At 39.4% G+C, this 20,719-nt stretch overlaps 2 protein-coding genes across 3 annotated transcripts in view; one reads left to right on the forward strand and one right to left on the reverse strand.

Annotated features, from left to right (window-relative positions):
- Positions 1-4,281, forward strand: part of AGPAT4 (1-acylglycerol-3-phosphate O-acyltransferase 4) — a 34,827-nt gene extending 30,546 nt beyond the window's left edge. The window contains exons 8-9 of the mRNA XM_053461225.1: positions 1,550-1,748; positions 3,794-4,281. Of these exons, the coding sequence (XP_053317200.1) occupies positions 1,550-1,748; positions 3,794-3,885 (291 nt within the window). The 3' untranslated portion in view covers positions 3,886-4,281. The remainder of the gene's footprint in view (positions 1-1,549; positions 1,749-3,793) is intronic.
- Positions 4,282-8,110: 3,829 nt separating this feature from the next.
- MAP3K4 (mitogen-activated protein kinase kinase kinase 4) overlaps positions 8,111-20,719 on the reverse strand; it is a 59,673-nt gene continuing 47,064 nt past the window's right edge. For both annotated transcript variants that reach the window (XM_053461224.1, XM_053461222.1), the window contains exons 19-25: positions 17,521-17,591; positions 13,573-13,689; positions 12,702-12,861; positions 12,284-12,406; positions 11,464-11,570; positions 11,113-11,292; positions 8,111-8,673 (exon numbers count right to left, since the gene is read on the reverse strand). In XM_053461224.1, the coding sequence (XP_053317199.1) occupies positions 8,653-8,673; positions 11,113-11,292; positions 11,464-11,570; positions 12,284-12,406; positions 12,702-12,861; positions 13,573-13,689; positions 17,521-17,591 (779 nt within the window). In that variant the 3' untranslated portion in view covers positions 8,111-8,652. The remainder of the gene's footprint in view (positions 8,674-11,112; positions 11,293-11,463; positions 11,571-12,283; positions 12,407-12,701; positions 12,862-13,572; positions 13,690-17,520; positions 17,592-20,719) is intronic.

Here is a 20,719-nt window from a genome sequence, read left to right on the forward strand (position 1 = left end):
AGCTCTACGCAATACAATCGCGTAGAGCTCTACATGCTTCCCGGACTAAGCACCGGGGACTCAGGTGCAGAGGACATGGATCCTCCTGTGTTATAGAGCGGTTTTATGAAGTGTCAGAGGCCGGAGGAGACATGAAGACTGCGTAAGTATCTGGGTCTTTCCATTGGAAACCCTCGGTGCAATCCGGTACTTGTGTACGTTGGGAGAACCCGATTCACGGCTTTGGGGCTGCCTCGGGGTTTATATTATTCCTCTAGCCCGGTCACTAAGTATTTGAATGAATCGTATTGTGGCCCAAACGTGCGCTACCTTCGTGTTGTCCGTTTAAAATCCGGGTGTCCCGCCTGTCAAATAGCTTTGGTGGTCAAAACACGATATAAACGGGATACTGTACTATCTCAGGGTAAGTTTGGGGGAGGGAGTGTTAAATGGGGGGTGTAAGGCATTTCTGGAGGCAGAGTGCTCTGTGAAATGCCTTTTAACCCCTTTAATGCCACTCTGCCTCCTGAAATGCCTTTTACCTCCCTATATGCCACTCTGCCCCATAATATGCCTTTTAACCCCCTAAATGCCAGAGTGGCATATAGGGGTATAAGGCATTTCTGGAGGCAGAGTGGCACATAGGGGGTCAAAAGGCATATCATGGGGCACAGTGGCATATAGAGGGTTAAAAGGTGTATCATGGGCACAGTGGCATTTAGAGGGTTAAAAGGCATATCATGGGGCACAGTGGCATATATGGGGTATAAGGCATTTCTGGGGCAGAGTGGCAAGCCTGGGGGCAGATGTGCATAACTGGGGGGGCAGGTTGAAAAAAAAAAGAAATAAAAACAAAATATTTTTCTCAATCATAGCTTTTATTAACAAACAATTGTTCACATAGTTTACATGAATTAACATTTACTGGTAAAACTTTTTTCCTATAGGGTCGTCTTATATTCAGGCTTTTTCTTTTTTTCATAAGTTAATATTCAGATTTTGGGGGGGTCGTCTTATAATCAGGGTCGTCTTATAATTGAGCAAATACGGTAATAAACTTGGAGGGGATTTTCCATCACTTTACCTAATTTTGTGAGGATTCAGAGGGAAAATGTAAAAAAAAAATAGTTTATTTTTCTAATCTTTGCTAGGTTTTACTAAATTTTCAGCTAATCATCCAACTATGGTATCAAACGAAAGCTCTATCTCTCCTTGAAAAAACAATATATAGTTTACATGGGTACACTATTCACAGGAACCGAGAATAGCAAAATTGGCAAAATTGCTCTGGGCTTTGAGGTACCAAAAACCCCTGGGATTGAAGGGGTTAATATATTTAGTGTAATTTATAGATGTTTATTGATACCATATTGAAAATAAGAGTATGGGTCCACTGTATTGCTATTATGTATTCCCTTCGTGTCAGCAAAGCTTCATGAGCAAATAGTTTTCTTTAATGAAATAAAAAGAAATGTTAACTAGTTGTTGCAGTGAAAAAAAGAGAGTTTCTCTTAAATCATCATGTTTATCCTACAGCTTTCATATTGAAAATTGATTTTAATCATTTTAGGATGCTTTTCAAGAGGAGTATTACAGGACTGGAGTTTATCCTGGCACTGCTGTTGTTCCTCCTCGTAGGCCATGGACTCTGCTAAACTGGCTATTTTGGGCCGCGGTCTTATCATATCCCTTATTCAAAGTTTTTGTTAACATGCTCAGCAGTGGATCATATATGACGCTGGCTATTTTTGCACTATTGATGGTAATTGGTAAGTTAAAATGTAATGTAAGTTAAAAGGAATCTAATGAAAATGCTAAAAAGCAACATGACCATTCCAATCCTGTCTGTAGGATGCAAGCTGCTTGTGTTATTATTCATTGTCAGGGGTTAAAAAAAAAAAATATATATATATATACCGTATTGGCTCGAATATAGGCCGCACTTTTTTCCCCCACTTTAAGTTTTTAAAGTGGGGGTGCGGCCTATATTCGGGGTCTAGCGCCCGACGCCCGGGACATGCAGTCCCGGGCGCCGGGCAGGCAGCGGGGTTAAGATACAGATCCCCCGCAGCGGTGCAGGGGACCTGCATCCTTCTCCCCGATACGCTCAGACAGCCTCCCCTGCCAGCACTTCCCACGGGGGGGGGGTGCCGGCACGGGAGGTTATCTAAGCGTTTTACCTCTGCCCACCCCCGACTTACCGGAGCAGACTCCCGGGTGTCTTGCGGGGCCGGCGGGAGACATCTACGCAATACGTGCATGCAACTTCCGGTACCGGTACCGGAAGTTGCATAAGCGTATTGCGTAGATGTCCCTCGCCGGCCCCGCAAGACACCCGGGAGTCTGCTCCGGTAAGTCGAGGAGGGGGGGCAGAGGAGGACAGCGGCAGCGTATCGCGGGGAGGGAGGACAACGGCAGCGTATCGCGGGGAGGGAGGACAGCGGCAGCGTATCGCGGGGAGGGAGGACAGCGGCAGCGTATCGCGGGGAGGGAGGACAGCGGCAGCGTATCGCGGGGAGGGAGGACAGCGGCAGCGTATCGCGGGGAGGGAGGACAGCGGCAGCGTATCGCGGGGAGGGAGGACAGCGGCAGCGTATCTCGGGGAGGGAGGACAGTGGCAGCGTATCTCGGGGAGGGAGAACAGTGGCAGCATATCTCGGGGGGGGCAGAGTGGCAGCATGTTTTTTTGGTGCTTTTTTAAAGAAAAAAAACTTTTTCTTTAAAAAAGCACCAAACTTTTAGGGTGCGGCCTATATACGGGGGCGGCCTATATCCGAGCCAATACGGTATATATATATATATATATATATATATATATATATATATATATATATATATATATATATATATATATAAATAAATAACACAAGAAGCTTGCATCCTACAGACAGGGGTTAAAAAAAAAAAAAATATATATATATATATATATATAAGGCAAACTGTATTCCCCAGCTCTAAATTATGTCTATTTTAAATATGCAAAAGACCCTAATTGTAGTAGGGACATTTTTACATTAATAACCCCACTGGCCATTTTAATGTTGCTGAACAGCTCATCTAAAGTGCTAACCTGTGGTATGTGGAATGGATAACGCAGTAGCTGATTCCCCTCTGTGAGTACATACATCTTACATGTACACAAGTGCTGGACGTCACTGGTCGGTAATATTTAAAATATGTATGTGTCCTCAAAAATGTTCTGATGCAGTGTAACTCTCATAAACAATTGTATTCTGTATGAACTGTTGGCGGATTAAGATTTTGTGTGTGTGTCTGTGGTTATATAATCATTCAACCTAGGTGAATGCTGTATCATTCTGTCAATCACTTTTATACCCGAGTTACATAGATTTATATCATCTTTTTATATATTTAAATTGAAGTTCTGGACAATTTTTTTTTACACGTGTGCATTCGAATTCATAGGAATTGCACATTTAACAAAATCTGCATATTTCCTCAATTTGTACAAAAACAACAAGACCCTGCCCCCAAAAAGAGAACAAAAACAAAAGCTCAGAATTTATATTTGAAATTTGTGGGCTCTTTCACTCACACTCTCTTATCCAATTCTCTCATACTCTCTGCATGGCGCCATGGGACGGCTTCCATGTCTCATAGCTCCGCTTTTTCTCTTGCATGTTCTGTCTTCCGGTGTCTATATTTATTTTAATTTTATTAAGCAGGTGTTACTGCTAATTGTATATGAATGTGTGTCTGTGTATATATGTATATGTATATATATATAAATATATATATATTTTTTTATTTTTTTTCCTCTCTCATTCTAACTTGCATTTACTTATCTTTGCAGTTTCCGTGGTAGTACGTCGGATGATAGGAGTCACTGAGATAGAAAGGGGCTCAGCATATGGCAATCATGAAAACAAGAGGAAACAGACTTAGCAGCGTAAGACTTCTTGGACTAAAAATGGAACACACTATGGATATTGTCTTTCCAGAGTTGGCACAAGAATTTTTTACAATGCCATGAAGCACTGGTCTTTAAAAATTCCTATCATTCTGTGATATGAGGGTTTAAAAAAAACAAAAAAAAACAATTAATATTCACTGGATCCTTGGCCTAGAACACTTTATGTGGTATTCTCTTAGACAATTAATAAATACAACATTCCTCAGCCCAGTAGCGTGATTTCTAATCTGCGTTGTTGGGCTGTTTTGTGTTATTATATTTACTATATTTTATCATTTCAATTCAAAAACCTTTTTATTATTGGATAAAGTACAATTTAAATGTATTTTAATATACGCACACAAAATATCCACTGTATACTAAACATGAGAAATCTTAAACCAAGTGCATATTTGGAAGTGCAAGGAACTTTTTTTTCACTTATGTATACACAGTTTGCTAATTCTGTACGTTATGGGGTCTAAACGCAAAAGATAAAAAGATATAGGAGCGAGCTGTGCAATCTAGTGGAGCTTGAAATCCCTTGCCACCATCACCCACTCAGTAAAATCACATATAGAAAGAAAAAAAAGAAAAAATATATGTATAGATTTTTCCCATAAACATCAAAAACTTGAATATGAATGAATTTAAAAGCAGATATAACAAAAATAAAGAGAAAAATGTTAAAGTGGCAACCATAAAGTCTGTCACTTGCAAGAAGCAATGCAGGTAAAATGAAGCCAGAAACGTGCATTTATTACCACAGCCTGGTGGTAGACCGTGAGACTTTTTCTGCTGGAGGCGGGGGTGGCTTTCCTCATTGTATAAACCGAGCCAGCCTCCCACTGTATGGAGGTTAGAAGGAAAACCAACTCCTTGTGTAATTAAGCACGAAAAGCTTTATTTGATCATTAGATCATTAATGGCGTAACAAAATTAGCGTAACGATTACAAAATCGATTATAATAATTTCACTGAAAGGACTTTAAGAAAACCCCAATATTGTCATAAAACAGATGGGTGGGTTTAGTTTTATTAGACAAGATCAGTTATTTACAGGAGTCAGGGAGACTTTTAAGAGATATGAATACATTTTGAATTTTAGATAATCTTTCTTAGAATTAGAGGCAAGTGTTTAAGTATATATAATAGTAATACTGTAGTGGCCATTTTTTCAAATTTATTATTTACCCAAGATCCACCTGCAATCTATCCAATTTCTTAGATTTAAAACTTTAACCCTCTACACAGTAAAAATTATTTTTCCAAAGACGCTACTCTTGTCGGACATGTTACCAAATCTAGAGTGGACCACTGATTACATACTGTAATCGCTCTAAATGTGCATACAACACAAGTGTCACGAGCGAGGGTTATAAGCCCAGCTGACAGGAGAGTGGGAGTGAAAGGGTTAACGATACAATACCTGTTATCTGTTACAATCCCCAGCAGCTATCAAATTAACCCCTGAAATCCCTCCTAGACTATCATCCCAGTAAACAATTTGCTGCCACCACCATTATTTTATATACTGGTGTCTTTAAGAGAACAAAGACCAGCGATGATTAATAGAACATTTAATCAGAAAAAAGGTTTCACACTGCTGGGTACAAAAATATAAGTTACAAATCGACAAAACAATCCATAAAATAAAAACATATGTAAGTCCTTGTGGGAGATTCAGATGGTAATGTTCTTCATGATGATGATAAAAATAAAATCTCTAGCTTCTCATTATTATATACAGTTGCAATCAAAATGATTCGACCCCCGTTGCAAATCTGGTTTGTTGAAAACATTTAGAGGCTTTCAGCTGTTTGCAATGAACAAAGTAAACAAAAGCAATTGAAATAGCTCAACACAACGGATGTTTCAAGTGGTTTTCCCAAATTCAACTGAAAATGCAACTTGAACCCCTGAATGGATTCATTGAAGTATCAGGAAATTCTAGGAGAAAACATGCCATCTGTGAGAAAGCCGAAGCTTGGGCGTCATTGGACATTTCAACAGGACAATGATCCCAAGCATACCACAAATACACCAAGGCTTGGTTACAGTAGTAGTCCTGGAAGATTCTGACCGTCACCTGACTTGAACCCATGGAAAATCATACCTTTTGTTGGAACTGGAAGGAAAATATTTTTACATGTTACAAATGCCGCCATCTTGCGAGAGGCAAAATGTTTTGGGGACCTGCATCCTCCTTTCTGGCAGCCAGTGAACGTCTGCAATATGCGCACAGACAACCTCTGCTTCCGCCCAGCACTTGCGCTGGGGCTTCTATGATAGAGTACATGACCTTCCATGCTCAGTCATAGAAGCCCGGGCGGAAGCGTATAGGGGGTATAAGGCATATATTGGGGGTTGAGTGGCATATGGGGGTTATAAGGCATAACTGGGGGCCAGGTTGGCAAAAAAAAAAAAAGGGAAATAAAAACAAATGCATTTTTCTCATTGTTTTTTATTGACCCCTTCAGTCCCAGGGGTTTTTGGTACCTTAAGGCCCGGAGCAATTTTGCCATTTGTGTGGTATGTCAGTTCAGCGATTATTCCCCTTTCCTGTTAGATAATTAGCTGAAAATTTAGGATGAGGAATTTAGTAAAAACTATCACATTAGAAAAAGAAAACCCTAACTTTTTATATTTTCCTTTCTGAATCCTCAAAATTAGCTAAAGTAATGAAAAATCCCCTCCAAGTTTATCAATTCAGGTGTCCCGAATTCAGAAATACCTAAAATGTATATAGAATTTCCCAGCACTTATAGGAAACATACTATAAGGTGTACATTATTCTTTACAAAGCTTTAGCATTTTTACATTAGGTATGATGGGATTGCAACTCTAATTTTAAAAAAATAAACCAAAAGTACCCACAAAAGTATATATTTTTGAAAAGCAGACTATCGTATCAGGGGTATTTGGTGGCCAAATAGCTGCATGAAGAATGCCCAATCACTGTCATCACAGGGTTATACCTTTTAGAGGTTGTAATAAATGTGCTTTATTATAGTTTTTATAAATTTTTACATTTATTTTTTGTATTTTTTAAAAAAAATCAGTGCAGTATATTAGAGGTCCTCACAATGACATCACTTATCTCACTTTTTTAAAATAATTTTTTATTTTATTTTTAGTGATTCTTTTTAATGTTAAAAAAAAATCATTAACACTTTTATTTTGCTGATTTGTGTTGCAGCATGTGAGAAGAGTGAGAAACATGGTTCCTCGCACCAATAACACAGTGATCTCTATGCAAGTCCCCACAAACTTGCATAGAGATGGGGGACCAACAGCATATTTATGTATGTATTAAGAAGGCAATGCCATAAAAGTCCCTGCTGTGTAGTGGCCAGGTGTCCCAATACTTTTGTCTACATAGTGTATATACAATAAGTTCACTACTTCTTTTGGAACCATGAATATTAATATAAACCATGTGACTAAATCTATAGTGCATTATGCAACATGACTAATTAAGTGGCTGGCTGGCTACACTTTTCCATACTTTGGCCACTTATGATAGGTACTGACCACTGCAGAAGGGGAGCACCCCACAAGAGCTGCAGTTTTGGAGATCCTTACGCTTGAACATTTTTCCTGCTTCTTACACATCAACATTGAGGACGAAACGCTCACTTGCTGCCTTATACATCCCACCCACTGACAAGTGCCATGATTACAAGAATATCAGTTATTCAATTCACCTGTCAGTGGTCACAATGTTATGTTAGAATGTAATAACATTTTTATTTATAGAATGTATTAACATTCTGAATTTAAATCACTCACATGGGAACACGGGAAAGGAGAGCAAATTTGATACAAGCAGACAAAGTAGTAGCAATCTAGCAGGGCTGTCATACCCTTAATTATCCACTGGATGGTGCTGTTTAACTATTTGGAATTAATGGGAAAACCAAACATTGGTTCCTAAGATTTCTACATCTCACAAGCCACCATAACAGCATGATTTAGCCAAAATGTTTTTTCTGTTACAGTTTCCCTACAAGACACCGTATAATGCAAAATTAAATGTGGAGGCATAGGAGAAGTCTCACAGATTTAACTAACAAACTTGGCAGAAGCTCCCTGGGGTCAGCCCTTTATTATGTATTGCAAAGTGAAGGTATTGAAGAAAAGAAACTTTTGAAAAATCATTTAAAAACTGCCAAAGTCCTGTTCAGATGACACATTCAAATAAACACCCCACAGACATCCTAAAATAAAACATTTATTATGAAAACTTCCTATTTCATTAGCTTTTTTTGCATAACAAATCCGAAGCTTACCCAAAAATAACATGTTCACAGTGCACTCAAACAGGACATATTTAAACATTTACAAATTGCAGGTCAGGTTGCTTTATAATAATACAACTTACATCTGAACCTGACAGTTCAAAACAGTACTATTTATTACAGTTCTCAATGACATGAGAAATAAAAAGCAATATAAATGAAAAAATGAAGCAATTTTCCATGTACAGTAGTAATGGCACTTCACTGATACATGCAGCTTCTTTAGAAAATGTGCAGGATACTGTCACATGGATAACATACAAGAGCAGCAGCAGCAGGAGAGGAGTGACTTCTGTCACCTGTTCAGTCTTTAGTCATAGTAATATATAATGTTGCACTGTGTGCCTCAGTGTAGTCTTTATGTAAATATTACATACAGTAGTGATTAAGAGATGACTTGTTGAAAACAGTTCGCTACATTTTGCAAACAGATTTAAGTCTTCATCTGTGCAAACAGATTTATTCTTCATCTGTGCAAACCTGCCCAAACGATGGAGAAAAAAAAAAAAGTCACCACAAAGTCATTTATTTGCTGCTTAAGACGAGTAGGTTGTTAAACATAAAAATTAGAAAACTTCTGCTTGGGATATATCTAAGAGGTTAGTGGAAAACATGACACATCGTACCTCATGTATGATTAGTCTTTGTCCCTTACCTAAAGATACCCAAAACACCACAGTAACTTAAAATCCATGATTTGATATGTACTATATATCAGAACTCAAAGAAAAAAAGTGCAATTTGTGTCTGCAAACCCCCTAGAACTAAGATTATATGCTCTACAAGGCAGAGGCCGCCTTCCCTAATGTATTAGTACATAAGTGCATCAAGTTCAACCCTTCTACCTAACCTTCCTATACTTGATCCAAAAGGCGGCAAAAAAAAACTCTAAGCTACTTCGAATTCTGCCATCAGGGGGAAAAAAATCCTTCTTGACTCCAAAGGGCAATCAGATTCATGGCCGCTATCAAATTGTCGATTAATACTTACAGCGCCTCCTGTTTATATTGCAAACTGTAACAAAACTGAGTACTTTTGTTAGTGGAAAATGCACATTTTTAGTAAAAATGCACACGCCAAAATAGTTTAAATTAGAACATATTTGAAAACCAGCAAAGAAATTGCAACAGTATCTTTCAATTGTAAGAATCCTTCAAGTTACATCTTATAATTCTACTTGTTTTTTGCTACCAATTTGGGAATGGGAATGTTTGAAGGCTTTACAATATTCCTATCATTATGACACATGCAGAACTAAATTCAGCTCTACAGCTCCTACCCCTTTACTCCTGGCCAGCCACCTTCTTCCAGGTTATTGTGCATATATGCCAGTCAAATTCCACAACTTCACTAATCACCACATCTGCCTTCTTGCTCCAATGGTATGTTAAAGCTACTGGTGAAAAGCATGGGGTGGGAGCACAATCATTTAAATTGCAAGGTACCTTTCCCAGATAATGCGCAATTAGCATTGTCCACTCTTTGTACAGTTACATACAACTGCACAATCTGAGAAAGAAGGCAGACAGAATAATTAGTGGAGTCGCAGAGTTTGACCTGCGTATGTACAGTAAACTGCAAGAAGAAGGTGGAAGGGGAATGTATGACCCCTGATCTCTGACACCAGGTGGCTCATCCAGAGTAATATGAGTAAGAGCTGGTGAGGGGACTTAAGTTCTGCATGTGTCATATTGCCATAAGGCAATAGTTCGTACTACAGATTGGAAACATAGCAATATATTTTCTTGATTGCTGGAAAGATATTTACTGGAGTTCTATCGAGGTTCCAGAAGGGTTGAAAGCTATAGATATTAGACACTTTATATGGTTTTGTAAGTGGACTGTTCAGGTTCGTGTATAAGAACTTTGGAACCATAAATAAGTTAGGGCACAGTTACAATTGGAAGAGACTTTTACAATGTTTTTGCAGGTTTACACAGAGGTACTACCGTATTTGCTCGATTATAAGAAGACCCTGATTATAAGAGGACCCCCCCAAAATATGAATAGTAATTTATGAAAAAAAGAAAGCCTGAATATAAGGCAACCCTATAGGAAAAAAGTTTTACCAGTAAATGTTAATTCATGTAAACCATGAACTATATTTTTTTTAATAAAAGCTACGATTGAGAAAAATTTTGTTTTTATTTCCTTTTATTTTCTAACCTGCCCCCCCAGTTATGCACATCTGCCCCAGAAATGCCTTATACCCCCCCTATATGCCACTGTGCCCCATTATATGCCTTTTAACCCTCTACATGCCACTGTGCCCCGTGATATGTCTTTTGACCCCCTATGTGCCCTATGTAAGTTGGGGGGCATAAGACGGGAGGATCCAGGTCCCCTGCAGCGCTGCGGGGGATCTGGATCTTAGTCTCATAGTCACACCTATTTGAAGTCTGATTATAAGACGACCCCGATTATAGGACAAGGGGTATTTTTCAGAGCATTTGCTCTGGAAAAAACCTTGTCTTATAATCAAGCAAATACAGTATGTAGTTTGCCAATTTATATTACACATTGATATATTCACAGTCCTTGCATACAGTTGTTTCCATTATTGGACCTCAATTGAAGTTTAGTGGTACTGCTAAAGGTTGATTACTGCAATTTTCAAAAGTTGTAAACTTTGCAGACTAAGACCACATTGCTGTTTATTCACTAAAGGGAGCGTTAGCAGGATAATTTCCTCTATGTTGAGAGCTCTGTTTTTAAACAGAGTTAGGCTAAAGTAAACAGTAATTAATGCCAGCCAGGATGCTGGCCTCAACAGCTCACAACAGACTTGGACTGAAATGCAGATTTCAATTGCAAGCAGAAATGCCAACTGTGTTTAATTAGTATTTAGTTTTTAATTATGTAAACTATTAGTCCGAAGAACTGTTGCCCTTAGCAGATAGTAATGTTTGTTTTACATACCTTGACAAATGGATGGTCCAGTAGCTGGCTAGCGGTCCACCTCTTCTTTGGATCACTTTCCAGGCAGTGAGAAAGGAAGTCTTTTCCTTCCGGGCTTATTCGATCTGGGATGGGTGGTTTGTGTCCCATTCCCACTTTGTACATAATCTGGAAGTTGTGCTCATATTCATGCCAAGGTCTCTGTTACAATTAAATATGTATATTAATTATCTTTCAAAATAAACATTACAAAAATAAACAATTTACACCAATGGCAAGTACATTGCAGTCAAACACAACATACACAATCACTGGAAACTGACTGCTCTTAATTGGTTTCCACCACAATCTTATATAAATATAAATTATTACCTTTCCAGTAACCATTTCTATTAATACACAACCAAGACTCCAGATGTCTGCTGCACGACCATGACCCTCTCCTTTAGCTCTTGTGATCACTTCTGGAGCCATATATGCTAAGAAAAAGAAAGACGTATACATACACAAAAAATAAACCACAAAAATCTCAGGTCTCAGAGTCCTGAAAAGTGGGATGCATATTATATCACAGTACATAAAACTGAAAAAGACTATAGGTCAGTGCCAGAAAGCCCTCTGCATCACCATTCCCTCAGTTCCGGCACGCCAAGTTTGAGCGCCAAGATATGACGTAATTTCCTAGCACTAAGACATATATATATATTTTCACAAACACATACTCACACTCACTCACTCACATTCATGCACACACATACTTGCATACATAATGCAGTTTATTTTGGCAGAACACACGCATTATAAAATTCTGAATAATCTGCATTGAAGAAGGATGAAAAGGGGCAACAGAGCAATCACACGGCGATCGAGGTAGGGGTTGTGTTGCTGAATGCCTCGATATTGAGGCATGTCAGCAACACAGATTATGCTTAGGAAGAGATTGCTGATCGCTTCCTAAACTCGGTTTTAGCCATGGGGGGGCAGTGGATGCTGCAAAAAAGCACTGAGATTGCAGGTATTTGCACTGGATAATCATAGGGAAATGACCAAAAATAATATTTAATATTTTCATTTTAATGTATTATACATATTAAATGTTGGACTATCTGTACACAAAAAAATTAAAAAGGAATTATGATTAAAGAACAAAAGTAAAAATGCAAAAGCCCCAAGCTTATATAGACGTTCTTACCTGCTGTTCCCAGTGTGCTATTTATTTCTCCTGGCATGGTCTGTGTGTTGTTTTTAAGTTTCACTGAACATCCAAAGTCTCCCAATTTTATTAGTCCAGATGAAGTCAAAAATATATTTGCTCCTGTGCATTGGTAAGATTTGTTTAAGAAAGGCAACTGACATCCAACATAAGTGACACACTACAGACAAATTAACCAACATGTATAAAATAACAGCTGATTATGTTGCATTGTTTTTGTGACATTTCTATCAAGAGACTTCAGTGGTTACGAGGTTACTACTAACCTCTACATAGGTTTACTAGCAACTTCTTAAAACTGTACTACAACCCCTTTAAAAACTGTTTTAAACATCTGACTACCACTGTTTTTTTCCAATTCCATGACTGAAAGAAAGCATTACTAGTAAAAAGGTACCTTTGATATCTCTATGAACAATCCCATGTTCATGTAGAACATTTATTGCAATCGTAATCTGCTTTGTGTAAAGCCGAATAACATGTTCCTGGAGGCCAAGTCTGGACACTTCCTCCAAGGTACCTTCGTCACAATACTCCATGAAAATGTACATTTCCTCCTGTAATAACAATAAGTCTATATATAGTGGGGTTTGGATATGATAGCTCATCAAAATGAAGTAGGTTACATTACATTTTAGGTTACCGCATACTACACAAGGAATCTGATCAGGTCAGGAAGAAAATAAACCCCTTCATGTAATGTTTTATTTAAGGTGGCAATTTCTTTAAGTTTATGTTGTACACAATAAATTTGTAATAAAGGCGAGCGGCAGCAGAAGATCTGCAATTCAGGTAAGGTTGGGGAGTGTGTGTGTGTGTGTATGTATGTATGTATGTATGTATGTATGTATGTTAGCATGGATCTGTGTGTAGGGGGCACAGGGAGGCTGAAAGTGATGTGCATGTACTGGCTGCCTGAGCATCATAGGAGTGCAATTGCTAACAGTTGCTAGCAGGCAACATCAATCACACTCATATCATGCCCAGGCAGCCAGTACAATAACTATGTAATTTTTTTAAAATTTTGGCCCCCAAAAATGGGGGTGCGTCTTATACGAGGGAGCGTCCTATACTTGGGGAAATACGGTATATATTCCTTAAATAAGGAAATACGACTGTGTATATATATATATATATATATATATATATATATATATATATATATATATACACACATATATACACACACAGTCGTATTTTTATTTTTACTTTTATTAAGATGTAATCCCAGATAAGATACTGGTTATATGCATAAAAAATTATCTTACTCTGTGAAGCTCCACTCCAAAGTAACGAACAAGATTGGGGTGTTTAATGCCTTCAAATATTTTCAATTCATCTGCAGTTTCCTTGATTGTCTTGTGGTCATTTGGCTGAAATCGGATCTAGCAAAAAGAGGGCAAAATCATTATCTGGCGACACAAAAATGAAATCTAAAGCTTGCGGCAGGAGTTCTGAAAAAGCATGCTGAGATAAAAGAACCCTTTAGTAGTCAAAATAATTGAAATAAAAAAAATGGTAGATAAGGATAAATTCCAAATGTTTGGTTCGCAATAAGTGTTATTCACTTCGTAGAAACTGAGACAGAGTGGCAAGATTCTCAATTACAATACTCAAAACTATATTTTGACTCATGGCAAACATAACATTAACAAAAAGCAATATTAGATTAAATTTCAAAATCTAGAGCTGTTACCTTGAATGTTTGTGCTAACTGTCCCGAAATAGAACTTTTGAAATATTGTCCAGAGGTTTTTAATGGAAGACGGCCAATCATTACCACAAAAGGTCATAAGTTGGGAACAAGTGCTCTAAAAATCTGCCCATCCAAGGTGTATTTTTTAAAAAACAATTGTGAAGCATTTTTCACTATAAAATTCCAGTTTTATAACAACCGGCCAAAACAAGACATTTCAAAGGCTAAAATTAATGGACACCGGGTAACATTTTTATGGCAAGCTTTCCTTAAATAATACCGTATTTGCTCGATTATAAGACGACCCCCCAAAATCTGAATATTAACTTAGGAAAAAAAGAAAAAGCCTGAATATAAGACGACCCCAAAGGAAAAAAGTTTTACCAGTAAATGTTAATTCATGTAAACTATTTTTTTTAATAAAAGCTATGATTGAGAAAAATATTGTTTTTGTTTTTATTTCTTGTATTTTCCAACCTGTCCCCCAGTTACGCACATCTGCCCCCAGGCTTGCCACTCCAATATGGCACTGTGCCCCATGATATGCCTTTTAACCCTCTATATGCCACTGTGCCCCATGGTATGCCTTTTGACCCCCTATGTGCCACTCTGCCTCCAGAAATGCCTTATACCCCTATATCCCATTCTGGCATTTAGGGGGTTAAAATGCATATTATGGGGCAGAGTGGCATATAGGGAGGTATAAGGCATTTCAGGAGGCAGAGTGGCATTAAGGGAGTTAAAAGGCATTGTATAGAACACTCTGCCTCCAGAAATGCCTTATACCCCTATATGCCACTCTGGCATTTAGGGGGTTAAAAGGCATATTATGGGGCAGAGTGCCATATAGGGAGGTATAAGGCATTTCAGGAGGCAGAGTGCTCAATTAAATGCCCCCTTAACGCCACTCCAGAAATGCCCTATGCCCCCATTTAACACACACACACACCCTATACCCCCATTTCACTAACACACACACTCTCTCTCTCACCCCTCTCAGCCCTCTCTTACCGGTGCTTCCAGCCGGGGCAGCGGGTTGACGTCGCCTTCCGCTGCAGCCTGAAGGAGGTGGAGTTGGCAGAGGGGGTTTGTATGCGTCCGTCGCGTAGACCTTCCCCGACTGTCAGAGATCAGAGCTCCCCGCACCGGTGCGGGGAGCTCTGATCTCTGACAGTCGGGGAAGGTCTACGCGACGGACGCAGACAACCCCCGCTGCTAGCCACACCTCCTTCCGGCTGCAGCGGACGTTGTCTACGCGGATCGCGTAGACGTCAACCTGCTGCCCTGGCAACACAGCAGGAAGCACCGGTAAGTGTGTGTATGATGGGGGGGGGGGACTGGAGGATCCAGGTCCCCTGCAGAGGTGCGGGGATCTGGATCTTAGTCTCCTAATCAGACCTCTATTTGAGGTCTGATTAGAAGACGACCCCGATTAGAAGACGAGGGGTATTTTTCAGAGCATTGGCTCTGAAAAAAACCTCGTCTTATAATCGAGCAAATACGGTAATTAAAAAAAAAAAAAATCAACCGAAGAGGATATAATTACTGGTGACATGATGTGGGTATTAGGTTTTATGACCACGTAGGGACCCTCAGATTCTTGATCTTATGACACAATAAGCAATTTCAGCTCTGAAACCGGAGATTTTAAAATCTTTGGAGCAGAAGCAATTCCCTCTAGACAATCCTCAAGTACTATATGCAATTTCAGTATGGCTTTAGGGAAATGGGAAGGATATATATATAGATAGATAGATATACACACACACACACACACACACACACACACACACACACTGGCCACTTTATTAGATACACTTTGCTAGTACCGGGTTGGACCTTGTGGCATACTTTCTACAAGGTTCTGGAAACATCCCTCAGAGATTTTAGGCCAGATGGACACGATGGCATTACGCAGTTGCTGCAGATTTGTCAGCTGCACAGCCATGATACGAATCTCCCATTTCACCGCATCCCAAAGGTGCTCTATTGAGATCTGGTGACTGTGGAGGCCATTGGAGTATAGTGAACACATTGTCATGTTCAAGAAACCAGTTTGAGATGTGAGCTTTGTGACATGGTACATTATCCTGGTGGAAGTAGCCATCAGAAGATGGTACACTGTGGTCATAAAGGAATTGACATGGTCAGCAACAATACTCAGTACCAACTGAGCATTGTTTAAATGCGACAGCCTACCTAAGGGGCTCAAAGTGTACCAAGAAAGTGTCCCCCACACCATTACACCACCAGCGTAAACCATTGATACAAGGCAGGATGGATCCACGCTTTCATGTTGTTTAGGCCAAAGTCTGACCCTACATCTGAATGTTGCAGCTGCAATCGAGACTCATCAGATGAGGCAATGTTATTCCAGTCTTCTGTTGTCCAACTGTGGTGAGCCTGTGCATAGTGTTGTGCGTTCAGAGATTGTATTCTGCATACCTTGGTTGCAACGAGTGGTTATTTGAGTTACTGTTGCCTTTCTGTCATCTCAAACCAGTCTGCCCATTCTCCTCTGACATCAACAAGGCATTTTCGTCCACACAAGTGCCACTCACTGGATATTTTCTCTTTTTTGGACCATTCTCTGTGAACCCTAGAGATGGTACCGCGTGAAAATCCCAGTAGTTCAGCAGTTTCTGAAATACTCAGACCAGCCAGTCTGGCACCAATACCAATGCCACTTTCAAAGTCACTTAAATTCCCTTTTCTTCCCCATTCTGATGCTCAGTTTGAACTTCACCACGTCTACAAGCCTAAATGCACTGAGTTGCCATGTGATTGGATGATTAGCTATTTGTGTTAAGAAGCAATTGAACAGGTGCACTTAATAAAGTGGCCAGTGAGTGTATATACATCCACATACATACATACATATACACACACACACTTTTTTTTTTATTAGCACACATTAAGCCATTCATGGATCAAAAAAAGAAAGGCTTAGCCCTCATTCCCCCATAAATTGCTAACTAAATACTACTTGCACATATACCTCCATTAGTGTACGTATGCAACTTATGTGGTTTTTCATACATGTAAATTGGACATGCAGCCCATGTAGTTCACGGTACAATAAATTTCAGCGTAGGCATGTATATGGAGTTCTATCCATAACTATTGTAAAGAAAACTCTAATAAATACACATCCATAAGTATGGCATCCTATTTGCACCAGCCTTTAGGGCCAGTTACTGTCATCACTTCCTTCAGGATGTATGTCATAGGTCTAAAAAGCTTGCACTGTTTTACTCCCTGACTCCTGCATTCCATATTAGCTAAACTGTTCATGATCAACGATGATAGACAGCAACTTAGTAAATTAAAAGTAAACGGAAATCAGAGTCAAAGGGAAAAACAAAAGGAAATCAGCAGGCTTCTCTCTTTTAAGTGATCATTTTAGTGAGTGTGCAATACAGGGTTCAGATAAGATATGCAACTGGTCGGCTAAACATAAGGTTGAAGGAAGATACTGAATAAGTCATGTTCTTCTTACAAAAATTATCCAAGTACTTACTTCTTTCATTGCCATGAGCTCTCCTGTATCCACACTAATGCAGGTGTAAACTTTGCCATATTGACCTTCACCTGCAAATCAGACAGCAAATGAAAATGAAATGTATTGAAATGCAAATACCATATTTGCTCGTTATAAGACAACCCTGATTATAAGATGACCTCCCACAATATTAATTTAGGAAAAAAAAGATATGCTTGAACTACCCTATGGTAAAAAGTTACTTGTAAATATTACCATATTTGCTCGATTATAAGATGACCCCCCAAAATCTGCAGTCAAAAAATATTTGTAAACTGATAAAGCAAAAATTGGTAGTAACCTTAACCCCTTAACGACCTTTGCCGGTTCAGGACCGTCATTGAAAAACGGTCGCTTAATGACCTTTGACGGTCCTGAACCGTCAAAAAATTAAATAAGCTTAGAAAGTGATCAACGATCACTTTCTTCGCTTAAACGGCGTTACTGTAATGCCTCGATGTCGAGGCATTCAGCAAGGCCGAGATCGGCATCGGGGGCCATGTCTGGCCCCTCCCCGGGGCGTCAACAGCCGCCATACAAAAGCGTTTAGGAGGCGATCAACGATGCTCCCTATGCCCTGCCATCCCCCCTCCACACACTCATACTCATTCATTTACAGATACTCATTCATTACCTTAATCACACATACTTGCTCTTAAGTATGTAAATAGAAAAAGGTTGAAGGTAGAGAATATCGGTCCTTTATTATCTGAAACCAGAAACTTGGTTAGTGAGGACAGAGGCTGATGCCCATATATAAAAGGGGGTCAAAATCTCAACCAGGCAAGTACAAGCCAGTAAGCTTAACATTGGTAGTGGGGAAATTATTTGAAGGGTTGCTAAAGGTATACTTGAAGGGTTGCTAAAGGTATACATTCAAGATCATATCTTGATCCATAATCCAATTAGTAGAAGTTAACAGGGATTTGTGAAAGACAGGTCTTGTCAAACCAACCTATTAGGATTCTATGAAGAAGTTAGTATAAAATCTATATAAAAATATAGATCTGGGTGTGGCTGTAGATATGATTTATCTGGACTTTGCTAAGGCATTTGATACGGTTCCACATAAAAGGCTACTCTACAAATTAACAGAAATAGCTCAGGGGAAAATGTCTATTTGGATCAGAAATTGGCTAAAAGATAGAATGCAGAGAGTTGTTGTGAATGGATGTTTCTCAGACTGTACGCAGGAGTGCCTCAGTGGTCTGCCCTGGGGTCCTCTTTTTAATTTATTTATAAATGATCTCCCAAGCTGCATTAAGAGCCATGTTACAGTTTTTGCTGATGACACACCTTCACAAGGGGGCTGGATATTTTTTTCTTTTTTAAGAAAGGCATGACATACAGGGCTATAAAAAGAATTAATATGTTAGTTTCTTGATCCAAGGAGAAATCCAATTGCCTCTTGGAGTCAAAAAGGAATTTTTTCCCCTGATGGCAGAATTTGAAGTAGCTTAATTAGGGTTTTTTGCCTTCTTTTGGATCAAGAGTAGGAAGGTTAGGTAGAAGGGTTGAACTTGATGGACTTAGGTCTTTTTTCAACCTTATGTACTATGTAACTACGTCAGAGGGGCCTAAAATCTTGGTTATGCAGATTCCTAATGTGGGTCTCGCAGAGCAGTGGGATTGCTCAACAAACCCCCCCTCTTTAGGGAGGTGGCAGATCATGCATTGAACCATTTAAGGAGAATCACACATTTTTTTTTATGATTTCTTAAGGTTACAAGGATATCAGAGTATATTCAGCACCAAATAGAATCACATTTTAATTTCATAATCATACACAATAACGTGTTGGTATAATTGATATCGCCCTCTTTACATTGTTGTATATTTTGAAAACTTGGGCAGGGTTCACAGGATGTTGCACTAGACTAGACAAAAAAAAAAAAAAAAAAAATGAAGTGCCCTGTACATTAAATTTTTTTTGTATAGGACTGCATTTATGAGCTCCAGGAGTGATGCTTTGAGCTTCTTTACAATAAACTGTAAAGCAGAAGCCTGAGTCTGCCGGATTTTGATATGATAAACTTGACCACCTAATGTAGAATCCCATGTGTATGTGCCTAAAGGGGTCCCACTGATATCAATAGCAATAGCTTCTGGCCATTGACCACTAAGGAGGACAGAGGCTACCTTAAATAAGTGCGCCCCCATTTCTAAATATTAAAGTACTTGCAGACTACTTTAATATGCATTCCTTATTGGGATTGTCAGGGACAGTCCCTTTAACCCCCGTCAGTCCCCTATGGCTTTCTGCTGTCCGATCTGATGTAACAGCGTCCGGCACGAAAGCCGAAAAACTTTACAGACCCTGCAGTGGATATCCTGTCCTCCGATGAGGCACAGACGCCGTGATCTCTATGCAAGTCTGTGGGGACTCGCAGAGAGATCACAGTGTGATCATTGCAGGGGGGGGGGTCGCAGGGAGGAGAGTGAGAAACCATGTTTAGTGCTGGGAAAGTATGGAAAATCTATATAAATTAGGTATTTCTGAAATCAGGACACCGGAATTGATAAAACTTGTAGAGGATTTTCCATCACTTTACCTAATTTTGTGAGGATTCAGAGGGAAAAGGTTTTTTTTTTTTTTTTTTTCTAATTTTCGCTAGTTTTTACTAAATTTCTCATCCTAAATTTTCAGCTAATCATCTAACTATGGTATCAAAAGAAAGCTATATATCTCTCCTTGAAAAAACAATATATAGTTTATATACCGGAAGTTGCATACGCGTATTGCGTAGATGTCTCCCGCCGGCCCCGCAAGACACCCGGGAGTCTGCTCCGGTAAGTCGGGGGTGGGCAGAGGTAAAACGCTTAGACAACCTCCCGTGCCGGCACCCCCCCCCGTGGGAAGTGCTGGCAGGGGAGGCTGTCTGAGCGTATCGGGGAGTAGGATACGGGTCCCCTGCACCGCTGCGGGGGATCTGTATCCTAACCCCGCTGCCTGCCCGGCACCCGGGACTGCATGTCCCGGGCGTCGGGCGCTAGACCCCGAATATAGGCCGCACCCCCACTTTAAAAACTTAAAGTGGGGGAAAAAAGTGCGGCCTATATTCGAGCCAATACGGTATATCTTGTGAAACATACATTTCTGCTTTTGCCGATTGGTTTTAGTTTAAAATGCACAATACACACACACAATAATATATATATATAGATATAGATATATATA

The sequence above is a fragment of the Spea bombifrons genome, chromosome 3, assembly GCF_027358695.1.
Source record: "Spea bombifrons isolate aSpeBom1 chromosome 3, aSpeBom1.2.pri, whole genome shotgun sequence".
In the NCBI taxonomy this organism is placed as follows: Eukaryota; Metazoa; Chordata; class Amphibia; order Anura; family Pelobatidae; genus Spea; species Spea bombifrons.